The sequence below is a fragment of the Sus scrofa genome, chromosome 13 (genome assembly GCF_000003025.6).
Source record: "Sus scrofa isolate TJ Tabasco breed Duroc chromosome 13, Sscrofa11.1, whole genome shotgun sequence".
NCBI classification, from domain to species: domain Eukaryota; kingdom Metazoa; phylum Chordata; class Mammalia; order Artiodactyla; family Suidae; genus Sus; species Sus scrofa.
In genome coordinates, this window is record NC_010455.5 from 71,215,557 (window position 1) to 71,232,956 (window position 17,400).

Consider the following 17,400-nt stretch of genomic DNA (forward strand, 5'->3'; position numbering starts at 1 on the left):
TCAACTCAGCGGTGGGCGGATGAACACAGCCAGGCCCAGAGGCAGCTTGAGGTCCGGGGCTCTGAAGGCGGGGGGTGCGGGTTTGTGGTTGCGTGCTTCAGGTAAATAAATCCACAGGATCTGGTTGACCCTCCCACCCCCACCCAGGTGCTCGCTCATATCTCCCTCTTTCTTAGCAACAGGCACTGTAAACAGAATTTTTTTCTTACTATTTCATCTTTCCTCTTTTCCAGTGGTGTATTCTAAGTCTTTTTAAAAAAACCCAAATCTGCCTGGGGCATTGTGTGTTTCCTAGGAAAGCTTGTCCTCTATTTCGGATCAACCTCACTTCTTTTTCTCCAGCACCTCCAGGAAGGAAACCCTTCCCGGCTACACTCAGCCTCCCTGGAGAGGAGCAGTATGTGGGTGTGGTGGGGTTGGGGGCAGAGCGAGGACAGGGGGAGCGGGCAGGCTCTGCTGCTGGCTGCGTGCCCCATGTCCCCACCTGTAAAATGGGCCATTCCCAGCCCTGAGGCCAGTGAGGACACAGAGATGACCGCAGGCAGCACGCAGGTGCTCAGGCAAGAGCAGAGGCTCAGCCAGGGTGGGGGTCACTGAGGCCGAGATTCTGCTGTTGGAGGAAGCAGCAACCTCATGTTGATCCGCAGAGCGTCCCCATTTACCGAGTGCCCTGGCAGCAGAGCAGGACTGAGACTCTAGCGGGCATGTAGCTTATCTCCAGCTCCCCCTGACCACACTCACAACCCGGGCTGCCCTGGGTCCCGGGCTCAGCTCACGTGCTCCCTGGGCAACCTTAGGGTGTGGTAAGTAAGGGACGCCCCCTGCTCTCACTCTCAGCCCCTCCACGCACCCCTGTGGCCCTGCCCTCTGGGGCTCAGCCCTGCCCAACTGGCCAAGGTCATGTGCCCCCCACAGCTGCTGCAGCTGCCAGCCACCCCATGGGCTGAGGGTACCTGAGGCCTTCCGCCAGGGCTGTGGCCATCTGCCAGGGCTGCTCCACACCCCAAGCAGAGGCCAGACGCATGGGGAACAGCGCATGCAGTGATGGCCTCTCGCCACCCCAGAAACAGATGCCCCCGTGCCGTGGCCCTCAGGCTGAGCTCACCTGCTTCCCATGAACAGAGGGGCTGGGGCTGGGCTCCCTGTTTTTACAGGAGACACCACAGCCCTGAATCCAGGGGCTGGGGGTCCCCAAGGGCTCTGCCTCCAGGCTCCCACTAAGGCTTCAGACCCCTCTGCAGCACTCAAGAAAGTGCTCCCATACAGATCTGAGGTCCACCTCCTGCTGCTGAGGTGGGGGTCCCGGGCAGCTGTGCAAACCTGGCCCCCTTCCCCTTCCCTCCCATCCCACCCACTCCCCAGTTCTGTCAGAGGGTGCCCAGGAACCTTCACCTGCTGAGGGGCTGGGGACAAGCCTCTTGCCCTCTCTGCACCCAGCTCGCTCCTCTGAATAGTGGGGGTAGGAGTGTGCCCCTGGGGCATTTGGAAGGACAGAGCCGGCGCCCCGCGCACAGTGGGCACTCAGCGCAGTGGCCCTCAGCCTCAGTTTTCCCTGGAGGTCTCTGTGAAGTCCCCAGCTGCAGGGCTTCTGGAAGTGTTCCTTGCTTGTAACTTGTCATTCAGCTAAAGTGAAATAACACGCATGGTTTGCAGGAAGGGGGGAAAATTTAAATGGAAAAACCCTGGTGGATTTCCCTTGACCGTGGTTGTTTAATGCAAAGTCCAGGGGCTCACCTAAGCCAGACACTTGCTCGCTTGTAACCCTGAGACCAGACCTGAGGTCAGCCGGATGCTCTCGGCTGCTTGCGGGAGGCTCTGCGTACATGTATGTGTGAACAGTTGTGTGCATGTGTGATGGCTAAGAGGTATCGCATGTGTGCGTCCATCTCCCATGTGAGGTCAGCATGGCTCTGAGAATGTGTCTGTGGTCGGGGTGCCATCGGGGTCCCCCATGCTAGGCCTGGAAGGGGAGTCAGCCTGACCGCACTTCATGGCCATCCTGGCTCGGCCAGGTTCATCCGGGAGGTGTCCACTGTGTCCTCAGCGCCGATCTAGGGTCAGGGACACCGGTCAGTCAGGGGCCCCATCTTGCCCTGCCATACAGGACAGCTGTCCTTCACAGCTAGAGGGGCTTTGGAGCCAGGGGCCTGCTTTCCCTCTGGCTCCAACTTCAGTCACACTTGGCCACTGTGCCCCAGGCTGAGGTGTGGCCTCCAGGACAAGGTGTCAGGGCAAAGCGAGGGCCTGCATTCAGGATGAGGAGAGACAGCCAGTCTCAGGCGTGTGCACATCTCCAGCTGGGCACGTCCATGTCCACTTACTTGTGCATAAAGAATTTCTGCAAGGAGGCCCCAAATCTGGTTACGGGACGCCCCAGGGGGCAGGGGGCCCTCGGTAGACTTAGGACCGTTGGGAGGGAATGTGCCACTTGATATCTTTTTTGTCTTGCTTTGGAGCCATGAGAGTTCATCAGCTATTTAAAAATTGAATTTCACAGGTGTGTAAGTTGCTGGGTTTGGGGTGATTTGGCTTATTTTCTGGGTATCTGAGGGGACCCCCATGGAGGGACACCCTCAGCAACCCTGTGCCTTAGCACATCCCCCACCTCAGGGTCAGTGGGGTCCGGATGTCCTGGTTGGGGGTCCATTGCCTGGCTGACTGGGGACGCTCCCTGGAGCTGAGAGCAGGGGACCCAGAATTAGGATCCAGTGGGACAGCGTGACAGCTGAGGGGCCTTGGGCAGGTCTCAGACCCTCTGAACCTCAGTTTCCTCATGTGTAAAGTGAGGATACACAACTCCAGCTTCCCAGACAGATGAAATGAGTTCATGTCAGCATCTGAAAGTTGCAGCACGGCCAACCCTCCCTTCCGGCCAGGCTGGATAGAGGCTCTCTGCTTCCTGCCCATTCGTGAGCCAGGCCTGGGAGTGGCAGGACGTGGTTCCCAGACCAGCGCCCAAGGGCCCTGGGAACAGGCCCATCCAGGCTCCTGCCACGTGGCAAGGCCTCAGCCCCACTCCCGGGAGCCAAGGAAGGCTGGACGGGCCCTGGCTGGTGGCCCAGCGCCCTGGCCAGTGCCTCAGCCTCAAGAAGAGAATCCTGGTGAGAGCTTTAGGATCACAGAAGCAGCTGGGGTCTGAGGGGTGCTTCTCAGCAGGTGGGGGTGGCCACAGGGCCTCCCTCTCCAAGCCAGGCCTTTGTCTCTGCAGCAGATGCTCTGCCTGGCCCCCGTCCCCTGCCCTCCTCCACTCCGGAACCTTCACTTTACACATGCTCAGACTCTGCCCTTGCTGACCTTGCATGCAGCCCCTTCCCCCAAGCCAAGGTCTGGGCCCAGCGATCACTGCTTCCTGGGGGAGCCCCCACCCACATAGTCTCATGGAGTGACCTTCGGGGGCCCCTCCCTCCATGGGCAGCCACGCATCTCACTCTCTGTCTTTCACCCTGTGTTCTGATGACACCTCAGTTTCCTCAACTGTAAAGCAGGGTGATTCTGAGGGTGATGAGAGTCAGGACAGCGCTCTCAGAGAGCCAGGCATAAGGCAGGGGCTGCGTGGTTAGGGGATGGGATGAATGAAGCCTTGTCCCAAAGGGACCCAAGACATCCCCACCCCCACCTTTAAGAATCCCTTCTCCAGACAGACAGGGTGCAGATGGGAATCTGAGGCCCAGAGAGGGCCTTGGTACCTCCCTGGGGATCCCCCCACTCCAGGCCCCAGCCCGCTGCCCTTGCACCCTCCCCACACCTCTGTCCAGGCAGAGACACCACTGTGCCCTACAGTGAGAGTTTTCCAGATGCTCCTGGGCCAGGCAGCCTGGGCCGGGCTCCTGGCAGGATGGGGAGGTGAGGAGGCCAGCCCCGGGACAGTCACTCACTGTGCCCTTGGGCAGGGCTGTCTGGGGCCCAGAGCCAGAACAGGAAGGCTGGGTGGGTGGGCAGGGCCCTCTGTGGTTTTCTCAGAGGGAGGCCCTAGGGCGGGGGTTGGGGGCCAGGGCAGGACAGCTAGGGGTTGGGAGCAGGGAGCTAGCACAGCAGCTCCTCAGGTCTGTCTGGTTTACAAGGCGCCCCCAGCCCTGTCAGCTCCTGAGAGCTGCACGGGAGCCTCCGAGGCAGGAGGATCAGCCCCGTTCCATGGACGAGGAGACCGAGGCCAAGGCAGCAGAACTGGGTACCCCGGCAGGTGACACTGGACCACAGCCTCCCCCTCGGGGATGATGGGATGAGATCACAGGGCAGCCTGGCCTGGGTTCGTGTCTCAGTCGCCTCCTACCTTCTCTGTCTCCTGTATCTGGGCCCCAGGGAGGATGGGTGATAGTTAGGGGCAGTGGTGAGGGGTGAGCCCAGCCAGCCGCTCAGTGCTTTCTGGCTGTGGGCTGGCTGACTCAGGAGCATGGGTACAGGGAGAAAATGACACCCAGACTCTGCCCACACAGAAACTTGGGGAGCCCTGGGAATGGCCAAACACCCCCATCGCTGCCTGGAGCGTGTTGGTCCAGCCCCTTGGGTCAGCATCCGTGTGTGCCCAGAGCCGAGAAAACACCCCGCCCTGTGACCCAGAAATTCCAGGAATGGGTCCTAAAGGCACATCTGAGCAGCACAAAGAGCCCATTGTGGGGACAGGCCCACAGCCTGGACGGTGGGAGGTGGGGGTGTAGGGCTTGGGGGACACGCCAGGCCTGACCCCCTGTGTGGGCAGTGGGGAGTGTGCCCGGGGTTCCAGGCAGCTTCCACAGGGTGACGCAGAGGAATATTTGACAACCGGAAAATACATTCCCGAGAAGTGTTAAGTGAGGAGAGAACCTGGGTTACAGAACAGAGGGTACTTTTGTGAAACCAAAAAACACACATCCACCCAGCGCCTGCCACGGGGACACGTTTGGAAAAAGGCTTCAGGATCCTCAGGCGTCTTTAGACATCACACTGGTTAATCCCTGGGGAGGTGGGATGGTGGGTAACTTATTTGCCTTGTGCTCTGCTGTTATTTTCTACAATTGATGCAGTGGGTGTGTGTTACCTATTTAGTAAGAGGGAGGTTGTGGCCTCCCTGCCCCTTTGGAAATAGAGGTGAATTCCACAAATAACCCATCCTGGAGCCCGTGATGGCTGGAGCCTCCTTGCCCCCAGCCCCGTCCTGGGTCATGCCTTTGCCCACCACCCTCTGCCAACAAGCCCACTCAGGCTCCTGTGGGCTTGAAGTGGCCTCCCTGGGGTGGGGGCTCCATGGAGGGGCCCTATCACAGCCCACACAGCCTCCAGGGTCTGCCCTCTACCCATCCTGCCCCATCTCCGCTTCCTCCCTATTTCTTCCCAAGACCCAGTGGCTCAGAGCCACCTGTGGCCACCTAGAGCCTGTCTGAGGCCCTTCCAGAAAGCTCAGGATGCCTGGGAGAATTCTTACACCAGTAAACGTGTTCTTTCTAAAACTGACAAAACTTTTTAGCCTCAGAGGGCCCCAGGGAAGTTACTGGTTCCATGTTAGACGCATCTGGGGAGCTTCTAAAGATGAAGGTGTATCTTCATTTCACTGAACAAGATGTGCAGATAGCAGATAAATACATGAACTAATGGTCAACATTGTAAGCTGTTGGGAAAATGGAATTAAAACCACAGTGAGACTTCACTACACGTGGATCTGATGGGTTCAGGAGAAATAAGGGTAACACGAAATGCTGGCCAGGGTGCACAGAAATCAGATCCCTTGTATGTGGCTGCTGGGAGGGTCCAATGGTGCTGCCACTCTAGAAGACAGCTTGGTGGGTTTTTTCCAGAGTAAACATACTCTTACCAAACAACCGGGCCATGGCACTCCTGGGCCTTTGTTCCAGAGAAATGGAGACATATGTGCACACAAAAACCTCTGTGTGGGGAGTTCCCATTGTGGCTCAGCAGTAATGAACCTGACTCATATTCGTGAGGACACAGTTCGATCCCTGGCCTCACTCAGTGGGTTAAGGATCTAGAGCTTGGTGTAGGTAGTGTATGTGGTTCCGATCTGGCATTGCTATGGCTGTGGCCAGCAGCTCCAGCTCTGGTTCGACCCCTAGCCTGAGAACTTCCATATGTCATGAGTGTAACCTGAAAAAGCAACAAATAAACAACCTCTGAGAGAAGTTCACAGCACTCCTAGCCATAAAAGCCCCCAGGAGTTCCCACTGTGGTGCATTGGGATCAGCATTGTCTCTGCAGTGCCAGGACACAGGTTTGATCCCTGGCCCGGGAGCTCGATATGTTGCAGGGAGGCCAAAAAAGAAAAAGAAAGAAAAGAAAAAAACAATCATAACAACCCCCAAACTGGGACCTGCCCAGACGTCCTTCAGCTGGGGGATGAATGAGCAGACTGTGTGGTACCTCCACGCCGTGGGACATTATTCAACTGTCAAAAAGAAGGAACTGTTGATACACAAGCAACTAGAATAAACCTCCAGGGAATTAGGCTGAGTGAAAAAAGCCAGACTTGAAAAGTTATATCCTGTACGATTCTGTTCATATAGCACTCTGAAGTGACAAAATGATGGGCAGGTTGGTGGCTGTCAGGGGTGAAGAATTGGGGGCACGGTGGGTGTGGATCTTGAGGAGGGGGTGGCCTGCGAGCGTCTTGTGATAGAAAGTCCTGGAGCTTGATCACAGCGGGAGGGTCACATGGTAGAAATTGCATAGACACACATATGCACACACATGCTCTATAACTGGTGAAGTCTGAAAAATCTTGCATGTTCTACTTCTTTTTTTTTTTTTTTTGGAGTGTAGTTGACTCACAATGTTGTATTAGTTTCAAGTGTACAGCAAGTGAATCAGTTATACATATACATATATCCATTTTTCTTTCCCATACAGGTTATTACAGACTATTGTAACCTATAATACAACCTGTAATAATATGGGTTATTAAAGACTTCCCTGTGCTATACAGTAGGTCCTTGTGACTTATCTATTCTATATACAGTAGTGTATATATGTTATTGCCGTCTTCCCAATTCCTCCCTCCCCACCATGGGTTCCCCCATGGTGATCCTTAGATTGGTTTTGAAATCTGTGTTTGCTTCTGTTTTATAAATAAGTTCTTTTGTATCATTTTTATTAGATTCTACATGTAAGTGATGTCATATGATATTCATCTTTTTCTGTCAGTCTTACTGCTCCTCTTAGTATGACAATCTCTAGGTCGAACCATGTTGCCACAAATGGCATTGTTTTATTCTTTTTATGGCTGAGTAATATTCCATGGCATATATGTACCACATCTTCTTTATCCATTCCTCTGTCAATGGACATTTAGGTTGCTTCCATGTCTTGGCTATTGTAAATCGTGTTGCAGTGAACATTAGGGTGTGTTTATCTTTTCAAATTATGGTTTTCTCCAGATATATGCCCAGATCCTGTGGTAGTTCTGTATTTAGGTTTTGAAGGAACTTCCATATTGTTCTCCATAGTGGTTGCACCAATTTACATTCCTACCAACTGTGTAGGGGGTTCCCTTTTCTGCACACCCTCTCCAGGATTTATTTGTAGACTTTTTTTGATGATGGACTGGCTTGAGGTGATACTTCATTGTAGTTTAGATTTGTATTTCTCTAATAATTAGTGATGTTGAGCATCTTTTCATGTATTTTTAGCCGTCTGTCTTTCTCCTTTGGAGAAATGTCTGTTTAGATCTTCTGCCCATTTTTTGATTGGTTTTAGGTTTTTTTATATAAAGCTGCATGAGACGTTTGTGTATTTTATAGATTAATCTCTTGGTTGCTTTGGTTGCTTCATTTGCGAATATTTTCTTCCATTCTGTGGGTTGCCTTTTTCTTTTTTTTATGATTTTCTTTGCTGTGCAAAAAGCTTTTAAGTTTAATTAGGTCCCATTTGTTTATTTTGTTTTATTTTCATTACCTTAGGTGGTGGATCCAGAAAGATACTGCTGCAATTTATATCAGAGAGAGTTCTGCCTATGTTTTCCTCTAGGAGTTTCATAGTATCTGGCCTTACATTTAGGCCTTTAATAGATTTGGAGTTTATTTTTGTGTGTGGTGTTAGAGAATGCTCTAATTTCATTCTTTTCCATGTAGCTGTCTAGTTTTCCCAGCACCACTTATTGAAGAGGCTGTCTTTTCTCCATTATATATTCTTGTCTCCTTTGTCGTAGATTAGTTGACCATAGAAGTGTGGGTTTATTTCTGGGCTTTCTATCTTGTTCCATTGATCTAAATTTCTGTTTTTGTGCCAATACTATACTGTTTTGATCACTGTAGTATAATCTGAAGTCAGGGAGCCTGATTTTTCCAGTTCTATTTTTCTTTTCCTTTTTTTTTTTTTTTTTTTTTTTTTGCCTCTGCTCTTTTTTTGCTTTTTAGGGGTGCTCCTGCGGCATATGGAAAGTCCCAGGCTAGGGGTCAAATCAGAGCTGCAGCTGCCAGTCTATACCACAGCCACAGCAACGCCAGATCCAAACCACATCTGCAAACTACACCACAGCTCAGGGCACCACCAAATCCTGAACCCACTGAGCAAGGCCAGGGATCGAACCCACATCCTCATGGATACCAGTCGGGTTCATAACCCACTGAGCCACAGTGGGAACTCCTGTTTTTTCAAGATTGCTTTGGCTACTAGGAGTCTTCCGTGTTTCCATACAAATTTTAAAATATTCTCTTCTAGTTCTGTGAAGAATGTCTTTGGTAATTTGCTAGGGATTGCATTGAATCTGCAGATGGCCTTGGCTGGTATAGTCATTTTGATAGTATTGATTCTTCCAACCTCAGTGTCCAACTTCTGATCATGTACTGTAGCTGTGTAAGATGTGGTCAGCGGGAGAAAGCCGCAGGACCTAAACGTTGCAAGTTATGTGTTATTTGGAAGCCTTACTGAGGACTCTAGCCAGGAGACAGCCTCACATCACTCTGAGGAAATGTTCTCAAGAGCTAAGGGAGGAGCCAGATAGATAGAGGAGATTTTGCTGGAAACAAAACAAAAAAACAAAACATGTCCTGAAATATTATGAGTGCTGATCACAAAAACCAGATTTCTCAGGATTCCCCATTGTGGTGCAGCGGAAATGAATCCAACTACTATCCATGAGGACTTGGGTTCGATCCCTGGCCTTGCTCAGTGGGTGAAGGATCTGGTGTTGCCATGAACTGTGGTGTAGGTCACAGATGCAGCTCGGATCCCGAGTTTCTGTGGTTGTGGTGTAAGCTGGCAGCTGTAGCTCTGATCCAATCCCTAGCTTGGGAACTTCCATGTGCAGCAGGTGCAGCCCTAAAAAGCAAAAAAAGATTTCTCAAGTTACTGATTTTAGCACTTTTCTATGTATGGGAAGATGCAAGAGTCTGGGCTGCTTGAAATTGTCCTTAAATATGCATTTTAACTACCTAGGGCCAGTCTCCTGTTTTTCTCCTTCCTGAATCCCCCAGAGGTTCTGACTCATTGGTCTGGGTCAGGCCCAGGCTTCAGAACATACACATTTCTTAGAACTGCCCTGTGTGTCTACCGAATAGCTAGAGACGAAACACTGGCCACTGCCTCATTCAGCAGAGAGAAACTGAGGCCAGAGAGGGGAAGGGGTTTTCCCAAGGCCACACAGCTGCTACAGGAGGAAGGGGTGACCAGAAGGGTGGACCACCAGCTCTGAGGCCTTGGGTGTTTCCTGCTGCTCTAGGTTGGGGCTGAACCAGGCTATTTTGTGTTTTCTTAATGTAAATGTTTATTGACATCCGATGGACAGCTTGTTGAATTGTCGCACACCGAACCACTCACATAACCAGCACCTTGACCCCTAAGCAGAAACTGACCAACCTCCCAGGAGCCCCCACGCCCCCTGCAGTCACAGCCCCTCCAGAGGACCCTCTCCTGACTTATACCCAGGCCATCTTTCCTGTTGGTGAACTTTATTGGTGCCGGGGCGCCCTCTGGAAGCCATGCCAGGGAGTAGGACCTGAGTGGCCAGTTTACTGAGGGAGAAGGAAGTGGCCTCCCAGGAGCCTGATCTGTAGGGCTGGGGGCCGGGCTTCGGCGAAGGGACTGCCCCAGGGCGCTCATCTTGTCCAGGTTGGTGGGAATGGGCTATTTCCCCCCCCAGGGACACACATCAGAGGCAGGAGGAGGAGAGGGAGCCCTGCCTGGCTGACCCAGAGCACCGAGGCCATGAGCCTGGTCCAGGGGCGCCCAGAGGTGTGGCCGGGGGACGGTGCAGCAGCCCCAGCAGAGCAGACAGCTCTGGCCTTGGGGCCACCACACCTCAGTAAGAGCTGGTGGCCCTGAGTAAGTTGCCTCTCAGAGTGCTGGTTCCCCCTATAAATGAGGATTTTTATACATGCGAATAAGACAGACTTCTAGTAATATGAAGTCAGAGTGTTACTACAACACATTAACGTTTCATTTGCATACTGTGGTATCGCACATTCCTGTGAACCTAATGCGCTCCTGCTCTGAGACTGCCCTGGTTGGCGCTGGATTTGGGAGGCTGACTCTGTGCCTGGCACTGTTCTAAGTGCCTTCAATGTATTAGCCTATTTAATCGTCCCAAAGCACTATAAAAGAGGACCCTAAACAGACAGAGGTTCATTAACTTGCCCAAGGCCACACATCTAGTGTGTGGTAAAGCTGGGATCTGAACCCTGGCCCTTTTGGCTTAGAACTCACATGGTAACTTTTAAGCTCCGCCATCTCAACAAGCACCGTGTGATGGTCTAGCAGCCAGGGGCTCCGCAGGACGCCTGTTCTCTGCTTCTCTGCTCTACAAGGCGCCTCCCAGCTATGGGTAGCATGTCACCTTTCCTAGCAGCAGCGTGAGGTGGCACTGTTACCACACCCCCACCCCATGTTCCCGGTGAGGAGGCCTAGAAATGGGGGTCTCTGGCTGGATCTGAGATTTGAGTCCAGGCTGTTGGCTCCCAGTCCAGGTGTGGGGCTGGGCGGTGCACCATGTGCTGCATGCATCCTTGCCCTGGGCCTTCCCTGCTCTGGCCGTGCCCCTCCTGTTGGCAACTGGCTGGGCGGGAAGGAGGGTAATGAGCAGAGTGGCTCTCAGTCTGTGGCAGACAAAGCTGCAGGGACCCCGCAGGGCTTACGGCAGAGGGCAGTTCCCTATTCAGAGATGTCACACACACCAGGAGGGGGGCCCACCGAGGGAGTCAGGCTGCCAAGGGGTTCCTGGTAGGAGTGGGAGCCCAGGCAGAGGCCATGGCAAGCCAGGTCAGCCCTGCACAACCTTGAGGGCAGGTCGTGCCCAGCAGACAGTCCCCATCCCCACGTGTGTGCTTCGGCTACACTACCGCCTGGGTGGAATCATTGTGCACCTTTCTGTATCTCGGACCCTTGTCCCAGTGTGATGATGTCCCTGTGCCTCCCTTACAGGCTGTAGTGAGGACTGAATGAGTTGACCCTGGTCAAGCATTAACACCAGTACTTCATCCATAGGAACTGCTAAAAAATATTCACTGTCATTAAAGGAGTAGGAAAGAGAAGAAGGGGAGGGGGGAGGAGGAGAGTGAAGAAAAAAGGAAGGACTCTGATGGGGCACAGAGTAGGCAATGAAGTCTTCACAAAGGGGCTGACATGTGTTCAGGGTTTTGGAGAGTGAATAGGAGTTTGCTACAGGAGAAAGAGGAGGGACTAGAATGGCATTCCAGGTACAGGGACCCCCTGAGCTGCACCAATAGCATGTAAAGGGGTTTTCATGATTCCTTGTGCCTCATGAGGCTCAGGCAGGGGTTCAATGAGGAAGTGTATGGAGAAGGGATCTAGCACTTGGAGGGCTCTCGGCAGCAGGCCAGGATGGTGGCATGTTGTCATGTACTCAGGGCAGGACTGGAGCTGGGGACATCCCTCTGGTGTGCAGGGCAGCCCTGGGCCCAGGGCCCATTGGCCTCTGGGAGCCACAGCACCACTGGCTCTTTCCCTGTCACGTGGAGTTGGCACTGCCTCGCATGGCATGTCCATGTCTGAGTGGCCACCCGGGGGGATTGTCCAGCCCTGGGGCTTCCTGGAGGCCAGGATTTCTCACCTTTCCTGGCACAGTCCTACTATGGTCCTGGCATGGCTGTGTATAGGGGGGAAGGCCTGCCTTGCCAGCCCCGCCCTCCATCCCTCCTAGAAAACCACTCTCTGCCCCAGAGTGGGCACAGGACAGTGCATGGTCCAGGGAAGTGACTTTTGGGAGTCCTGGCACCACCCCGCGTGTCCTCTTTTCTTCCTGATCCCTGACCAGGCCTGTTGACACAGGCAGAGTCGCCGAGTGGTGGTGCTTGGCCCAGGTGGGCTCTGGCTCCAGGGGAGGGGGCACTGTCTGCAGCCTCTTTAGCCGAGGCTGGAGAAGAGGGGGCTGGATCAGGGCTTGGTTCTGAGGAATCCAGTCTGCTGGACATGGGATCTGGCAACCAGCAATGCTTTAGCTAGACAGGAAGTAGCAGATCACAGGTCAGGGTGGGGACGTGGAAGCAGGGTCAGGGAAATGAGGCTCAGGATGGCAGGGCCCACGGTGCCAAGCTCAGGCCCACTCGAAGCAGGTGTGCTGGATGTCTGGGCTCTGGCTGGGAAGAATCGTGAAAGGCAGCTACAGTGAGGGGCCGTGGGAAGCAGGGTGGCACTGGAGGAGTGGTGGAGCCCAAGGACACCACCACCAGGGCTATGTCCCCGTCACTGCAGCCACTCCCCAGGAAGGCAAGGGCAGGCTGTGCTGGGAGCTGGGCCCCCGCCTAGCAGGAGGGACACCCAGGCCCCAAAGGCCTCGGTCGCCAGGTGTGGCACCAGGCAGAGGGAACAGAAGCTCCACTTTCTGGACATGGTTTCAGACCCATTATTTGCCTCTAGGAGCTCTGTATTGTTCCTCCCCTTTTACAGATGTGGACATTGAGGCTCAGAGAGGTACTCTCAACAATGCAGGACTGGTCAGGGATAGGGCGGGATCTGATCCCAGATATGCTGCCCGGGAGCCTGGACCCCAAGCCAGACCCTCTCAGTGGGGCTTCTGGCTCCCAGTAAGGGGGGGACATGCTGGTCTCAGGCAAACACCCCAAGTGTCAGTCCCAGCCCAGCTCCTCAGAGGGTGGGACCCACGGTACTTCCCCTCCCTAAGCCCATTTACTCATGAGGCACCTGTGAGGCCTCGGGTGGGCCTCCCTACCCCTTGAGCTGCACTCCCCACCTCTGACCAGGTTGTAGCAGGTTACAGGATCAGAGGAGGCCATGACTGGTGCCCTCGTGGGGCAGCATTGACCAGGACACATGAGGGATGTAGGCTGGCAGCTACAGCTCCGATTCAACCCTTTGGAGGGGATGTTGATGGGCAGACAGCACTGAATAAGCAAGCGATGGCTCAGTCCCTGTCACGTGAAAGAAAGAAATCAAGCTGGCTGGCAGGTGAGGGTACCGAGGGGTGGAGGGGAGGGCTGCTGTAGATGGTGAGGGGAGGCCTCTCTGAGTGGGGAAGTTGTGGGATGTGATGAGGACAGAGCCTTCCAAGCAGAGGGAAAGGCAAGTGCAAAGGCCCTGGGGCAGGAGTGAGACTGTGTGAAGGGGGAGCAGGGAGGTTGGGGTGCAGGGGCAGCTTGGGCTGGGAAGGAGTTGTCTGTTGTTGGGGGAGAGTTGGCTGTGGGCAGAGCTGCCAGCCGGCAGGCCCAGGCCACAGCCCAGGTGCATCTCTGACTTGCAGAGCCTTGCTGGGAGGCTCCCCATGGGACCTCAGGCCCCAGCTTCCCCATCGAACAGGGGGCAGTTTGACCCAACAGAGAATGAGCCCCTGCACTGGTGCGTGGGGTGGGAACAGGGCAGCTTCGCGGCAGACCCATCAGAGGGAGAGAAAGCACGTGGTTTCTCGTGTGGGGGCAAAAGCTTTTCCCAGGGCTGCTCACCACCCTGGGCCAGACCTGGACCACCCAGCGTGGCCTGAACTGCCTTGGCCAGGGGTGAGGGGGGCAAGGGGTTGCTGTGTGGGATCATTGGTAATCCAGTCTCACTTTTGCCACCCCAGGAGTTCCCTGGAGACCGGAAGCAGCCTCTCCACTGACCGACACAGGTACTGTTGCATTGTCCCCACCTGCAGGCCTGCTTGGGACCACCAGCCCGCTCTCCCCATCAACACATAGGTTGCGCCTCAAGGGGCCATCAGGGGACGTTACCCCCCATTTGGCCCTAAAACTCCGCCAGGGATAGGAGGTATGGCTGAAATGTCTCCTGAGAGTAAGCCCAGCTCTCAGTGGGCGGTGGCCCCAGAATCGGGCTCAGTCCAAGGTCCCCCTTGCATTAGGCTCAGCTGATAGTTCCTCTGGGATCCAAGGCTGATGGTCCCCTGCGGCCACAGTTCACATGACAACCCAGGCTACAGCCCAGGGTAGAAGCCCATGGTTTCTAGTAGTTTCCACCCTGTGCTTGGTGGCCGTGAGGGGTGTCTAAGGGTCTTGTGTCTTGACGTTTCTGTCAGATGTCTTCAGAAGAGAGGGCTGGAGATGGGCATAGGGGGAGCCCTAGAGGGGGCAGCATGTCTCTCTCTGCTCACATCTGTTGCCACAAAGGCCAGGAGTGGCAGCTGGTCCTGGAGTGGGGTTGGCATGGGGGGAGGACTGGGATGGGACTCTGTGCCACACTCAGGGGTGACTAGAAGTTGGCAGGGGTGGGAGGTGAGTCACTCCTAGGAAGGCGTATTTGTGAGGTTCTTCAACAAGTGGATGTGGCCACAGTGCATGGAGAGGGAGGAGGGGGTGGGGTGGGGGCAGCAGAGCCAAGTGGCTCAGGGGCTAGGCCTCGGTGGGAGGAGCTTCTGTGCCCACTGGAGGTGTCAGGTGGGGACTGGGTCCCACTTGTCTGGTGGCGGTGGTGCCGTATGGGCATGAGATGGTTGTAGCAGCCAGTTCTGAAACCTGGAGGCAGCCCAAGGCTGTGAGAAGGGCAGGGGATAGAAGTTCCTGCCGTGGCTCAGTGGTTAACGATTCTGACTAGCATCCATGAGGACGCAGGTTCGATCCCTAGCCTTGCTCAGTGGGTTAGGGATCCGGCGTTGCTGTGAGCTGTGGTATGGGTCACAGATGTGGCTTGGGTCTGATGTTGCTATGGCTATGGTGTAGGCTGGCAGCTACAGCTCCGATTCAACCCCTAGCCTGGGAACTTCCATATGCTACAGGTACAGCCCTAAAAAGAAAAAAAAGAAGGGCAGGGGATGGCCATCTGAGCCAGGTTGGGGCTGACACCCTGGGGGCCAGTTAGGTCACGCGCACACATTCACACACTCATGTAATCCTGACACAGACACTCCACAGCCACAGCACACAGAGCAGTAATAGTGGTCACTTCCGTAGGATGATGGCTGGAGGCGTCCCACCTCTTCACTACAGCAGTAGAAATATCAGCCCATTTTGTAGATATCACTGGTTCAGAATTCTCAGCTGGGGAGCAGAGCTGGGACTTGAACCCAGATCCTGGTGTGAACAGTCTGATGGTATAGCACAATCTTCGCCCATGTGTGTGTTCCTCCTGCACAACCATCCATACACACACACATACACACACACAGACTCCAGGATGTCTGCACACTCCCTTCCGTGGCTGGACCCTTGTACCTCCATTCTGCACATGGGTTCACACATACCCACAGCCACAGCCCAGTCTTGGCACATACTCACACTCGTACATGCTCACTCATGTACATGGCCCAGCAGGTGTGTGGGTGTTGTGGCACAGTGGGCTGGGCCCCAGGGTGAAAGATTTGGGAAACCCCTGTGCTGGGAGCAGCTGAGTGGCTGGTTTCTCTGAAACCCAACACACTGGTGAAGGCCACACTGCATTGGTCCACCCTGCCCAACTAGTGGCCACCCTGCTAGGGGCCAGGCCAGGAAAGGAGAGTGGGTAGGCTCTTGTCTGGGGGCTGGGTAGGGACCGTGACAAGTGCCCTGGCCCCTCAGGTTTGGCCATGCAATTCACCAGCAAAGCCCAGCAATCACCACAACTGGGCAGGGCGGTCATGGTCAAGGAGTGGCCACAGTAACCACCATCCCTCGAGGCTGACGACCACACTTGACCAGCCAATGACCCTGCACCTTCACAGCCCTGAAGGATAAGCCGGGGGCCAGAGCAAAGCCAACAGGGCCCCATGGCTCTTCCTTACCTCCCCCCACCACTTCTCAGCCATCATTTCCTGAGCACCTGCAGGTGTCGGGGGCCTGGGAAACCACAGTGAGCCTCCCCACTGCCTTTGCAGGGCTACTGTATCAGGCTGCAAGCAGACAGATAGGTTCTTAACATAATACCGTCGGGTGTCAACTGAAGGAAAACACACAACCTAAAAGTTGCGAGTTAGGTTTTCTTTAGGAGCCTTATACCAAGGATTCTAGCCGGGAGACGGCCTCTCAGAGCGCTGAGGAGCTGCAAAGAGGGCAGGGAGGGGCAGGGTATATAGGACCTTTGGCTGAAAAAAAGATGTAGTTCACTGTCAAAAGATGACTGATGATCGCAAAAAGCAGAGTCCTCAAATTAATGATTTTAGCACTTTTCTGTGTATGGGAAGATGCAAAAGTCTGAGCTCCTTGAAATTGTTCCTTAGATACGCATCTTAACCACCTAGGGCCAGCCTCCTGTTTTCTTCCCTCCTGAATCCCCTCAGGATGCACCTGCAGGGCAGCTGTGGTGGCTGATGGCTTGATGGTGGCAACATTCTTTGTTTACTGAAATGGCAGGCAACATTTTTTCTTTTGTCCTCAAGTACAGTGAAAAAAAAGAAGACCAAGTATAGGGGATAGTGATGGAAGGGCAGTCAGGAAAGGCCTTTGGGAGGAGGCGCTGTTTAACCAGACACCAGGGCAGAGGGGGTCGTGGGAAGCCGTGTGACTCTTGGAGGAGGGCATCCAGGCCGTGGGACAGCCAGTGCAAAGGTCCTGAGGTAAAGCATGCTTGGGGCTACGTGAGGTCTGCCCCATCCCGAGATCCGGCCAGCACATAACACCCGACTCGTCTCCCCCACAGCAGCCCTGGGGCACAGGCGGAGCCCAGCACAGCATTCCCACTTCACAGCTGAGGAACACTGGGATCCAGAGACTGGAGGAGTCGGGGTGCCGGCCCACCCCCGCCTCCACCACACCTTGCCCTTTGCCCTTTTGCACTGTGGGGCCACTGGCTTTGCTGCTCTGTGGGAGCCTCTGGGAAAGTCAGCCCCCGGGGTCTGGTGGCCAGTCCCACGGAGGTTCTAGAGGCCTGCGCACAGCCTGGGAATTCAGAAACAAAGGTCCCAGCCGGTAATTGCCTCCTTTCAAAGGCCCAGCCAGCTTCCTCTGGCACCAGCAGGCAGGCGTGAGAGGGAAGCTGATGTCCTGGGGGGAGGGGCCAGGCTTCAGGCACCAAACAGGCCCCTCACCCACCTCCTCGCCTCCCAGTTGCCCAGTTACCCAGCAGCTCACCTCTCCCCAGCCTGGGACAGCAGTCCATGCCACA

The 17,400-nt window shown here is 54.7% G+C and overlaps 1 protein-coding gene across 5 annotated transcripts in view; it reads left to right on the top strand.

The window, feature by feature from the left end:
• Positions 1 to 17,400, top strand: part of IQSEC1 (IQ motif and Sec7 domain 1) — a 162,719-nt gene that overhangs the window by 11,590 nt on the left and 133,729 nt on the right. Inside the window, exon 2 of one of the 5 annotated variants that reach the window (XM_021069392.1) lies at positions 13,955 to 13,999. The exons of 2 other annotated variants lie outside the window; for them this stretch is intronic. In XM_021069392.1, coding sequence (XP_020925051.1) covers positions 13,955 to 13,999 — 45 coding nt within the window. Of the gene's footprint in view, positions 1 to 13,954; positions 14,000 to 17,400 lie in introns of those variants that run through there. 2 more of the 5 variants (XM_021069396.1, XM_021069397.1) reach the window with 2 other exon arrangements.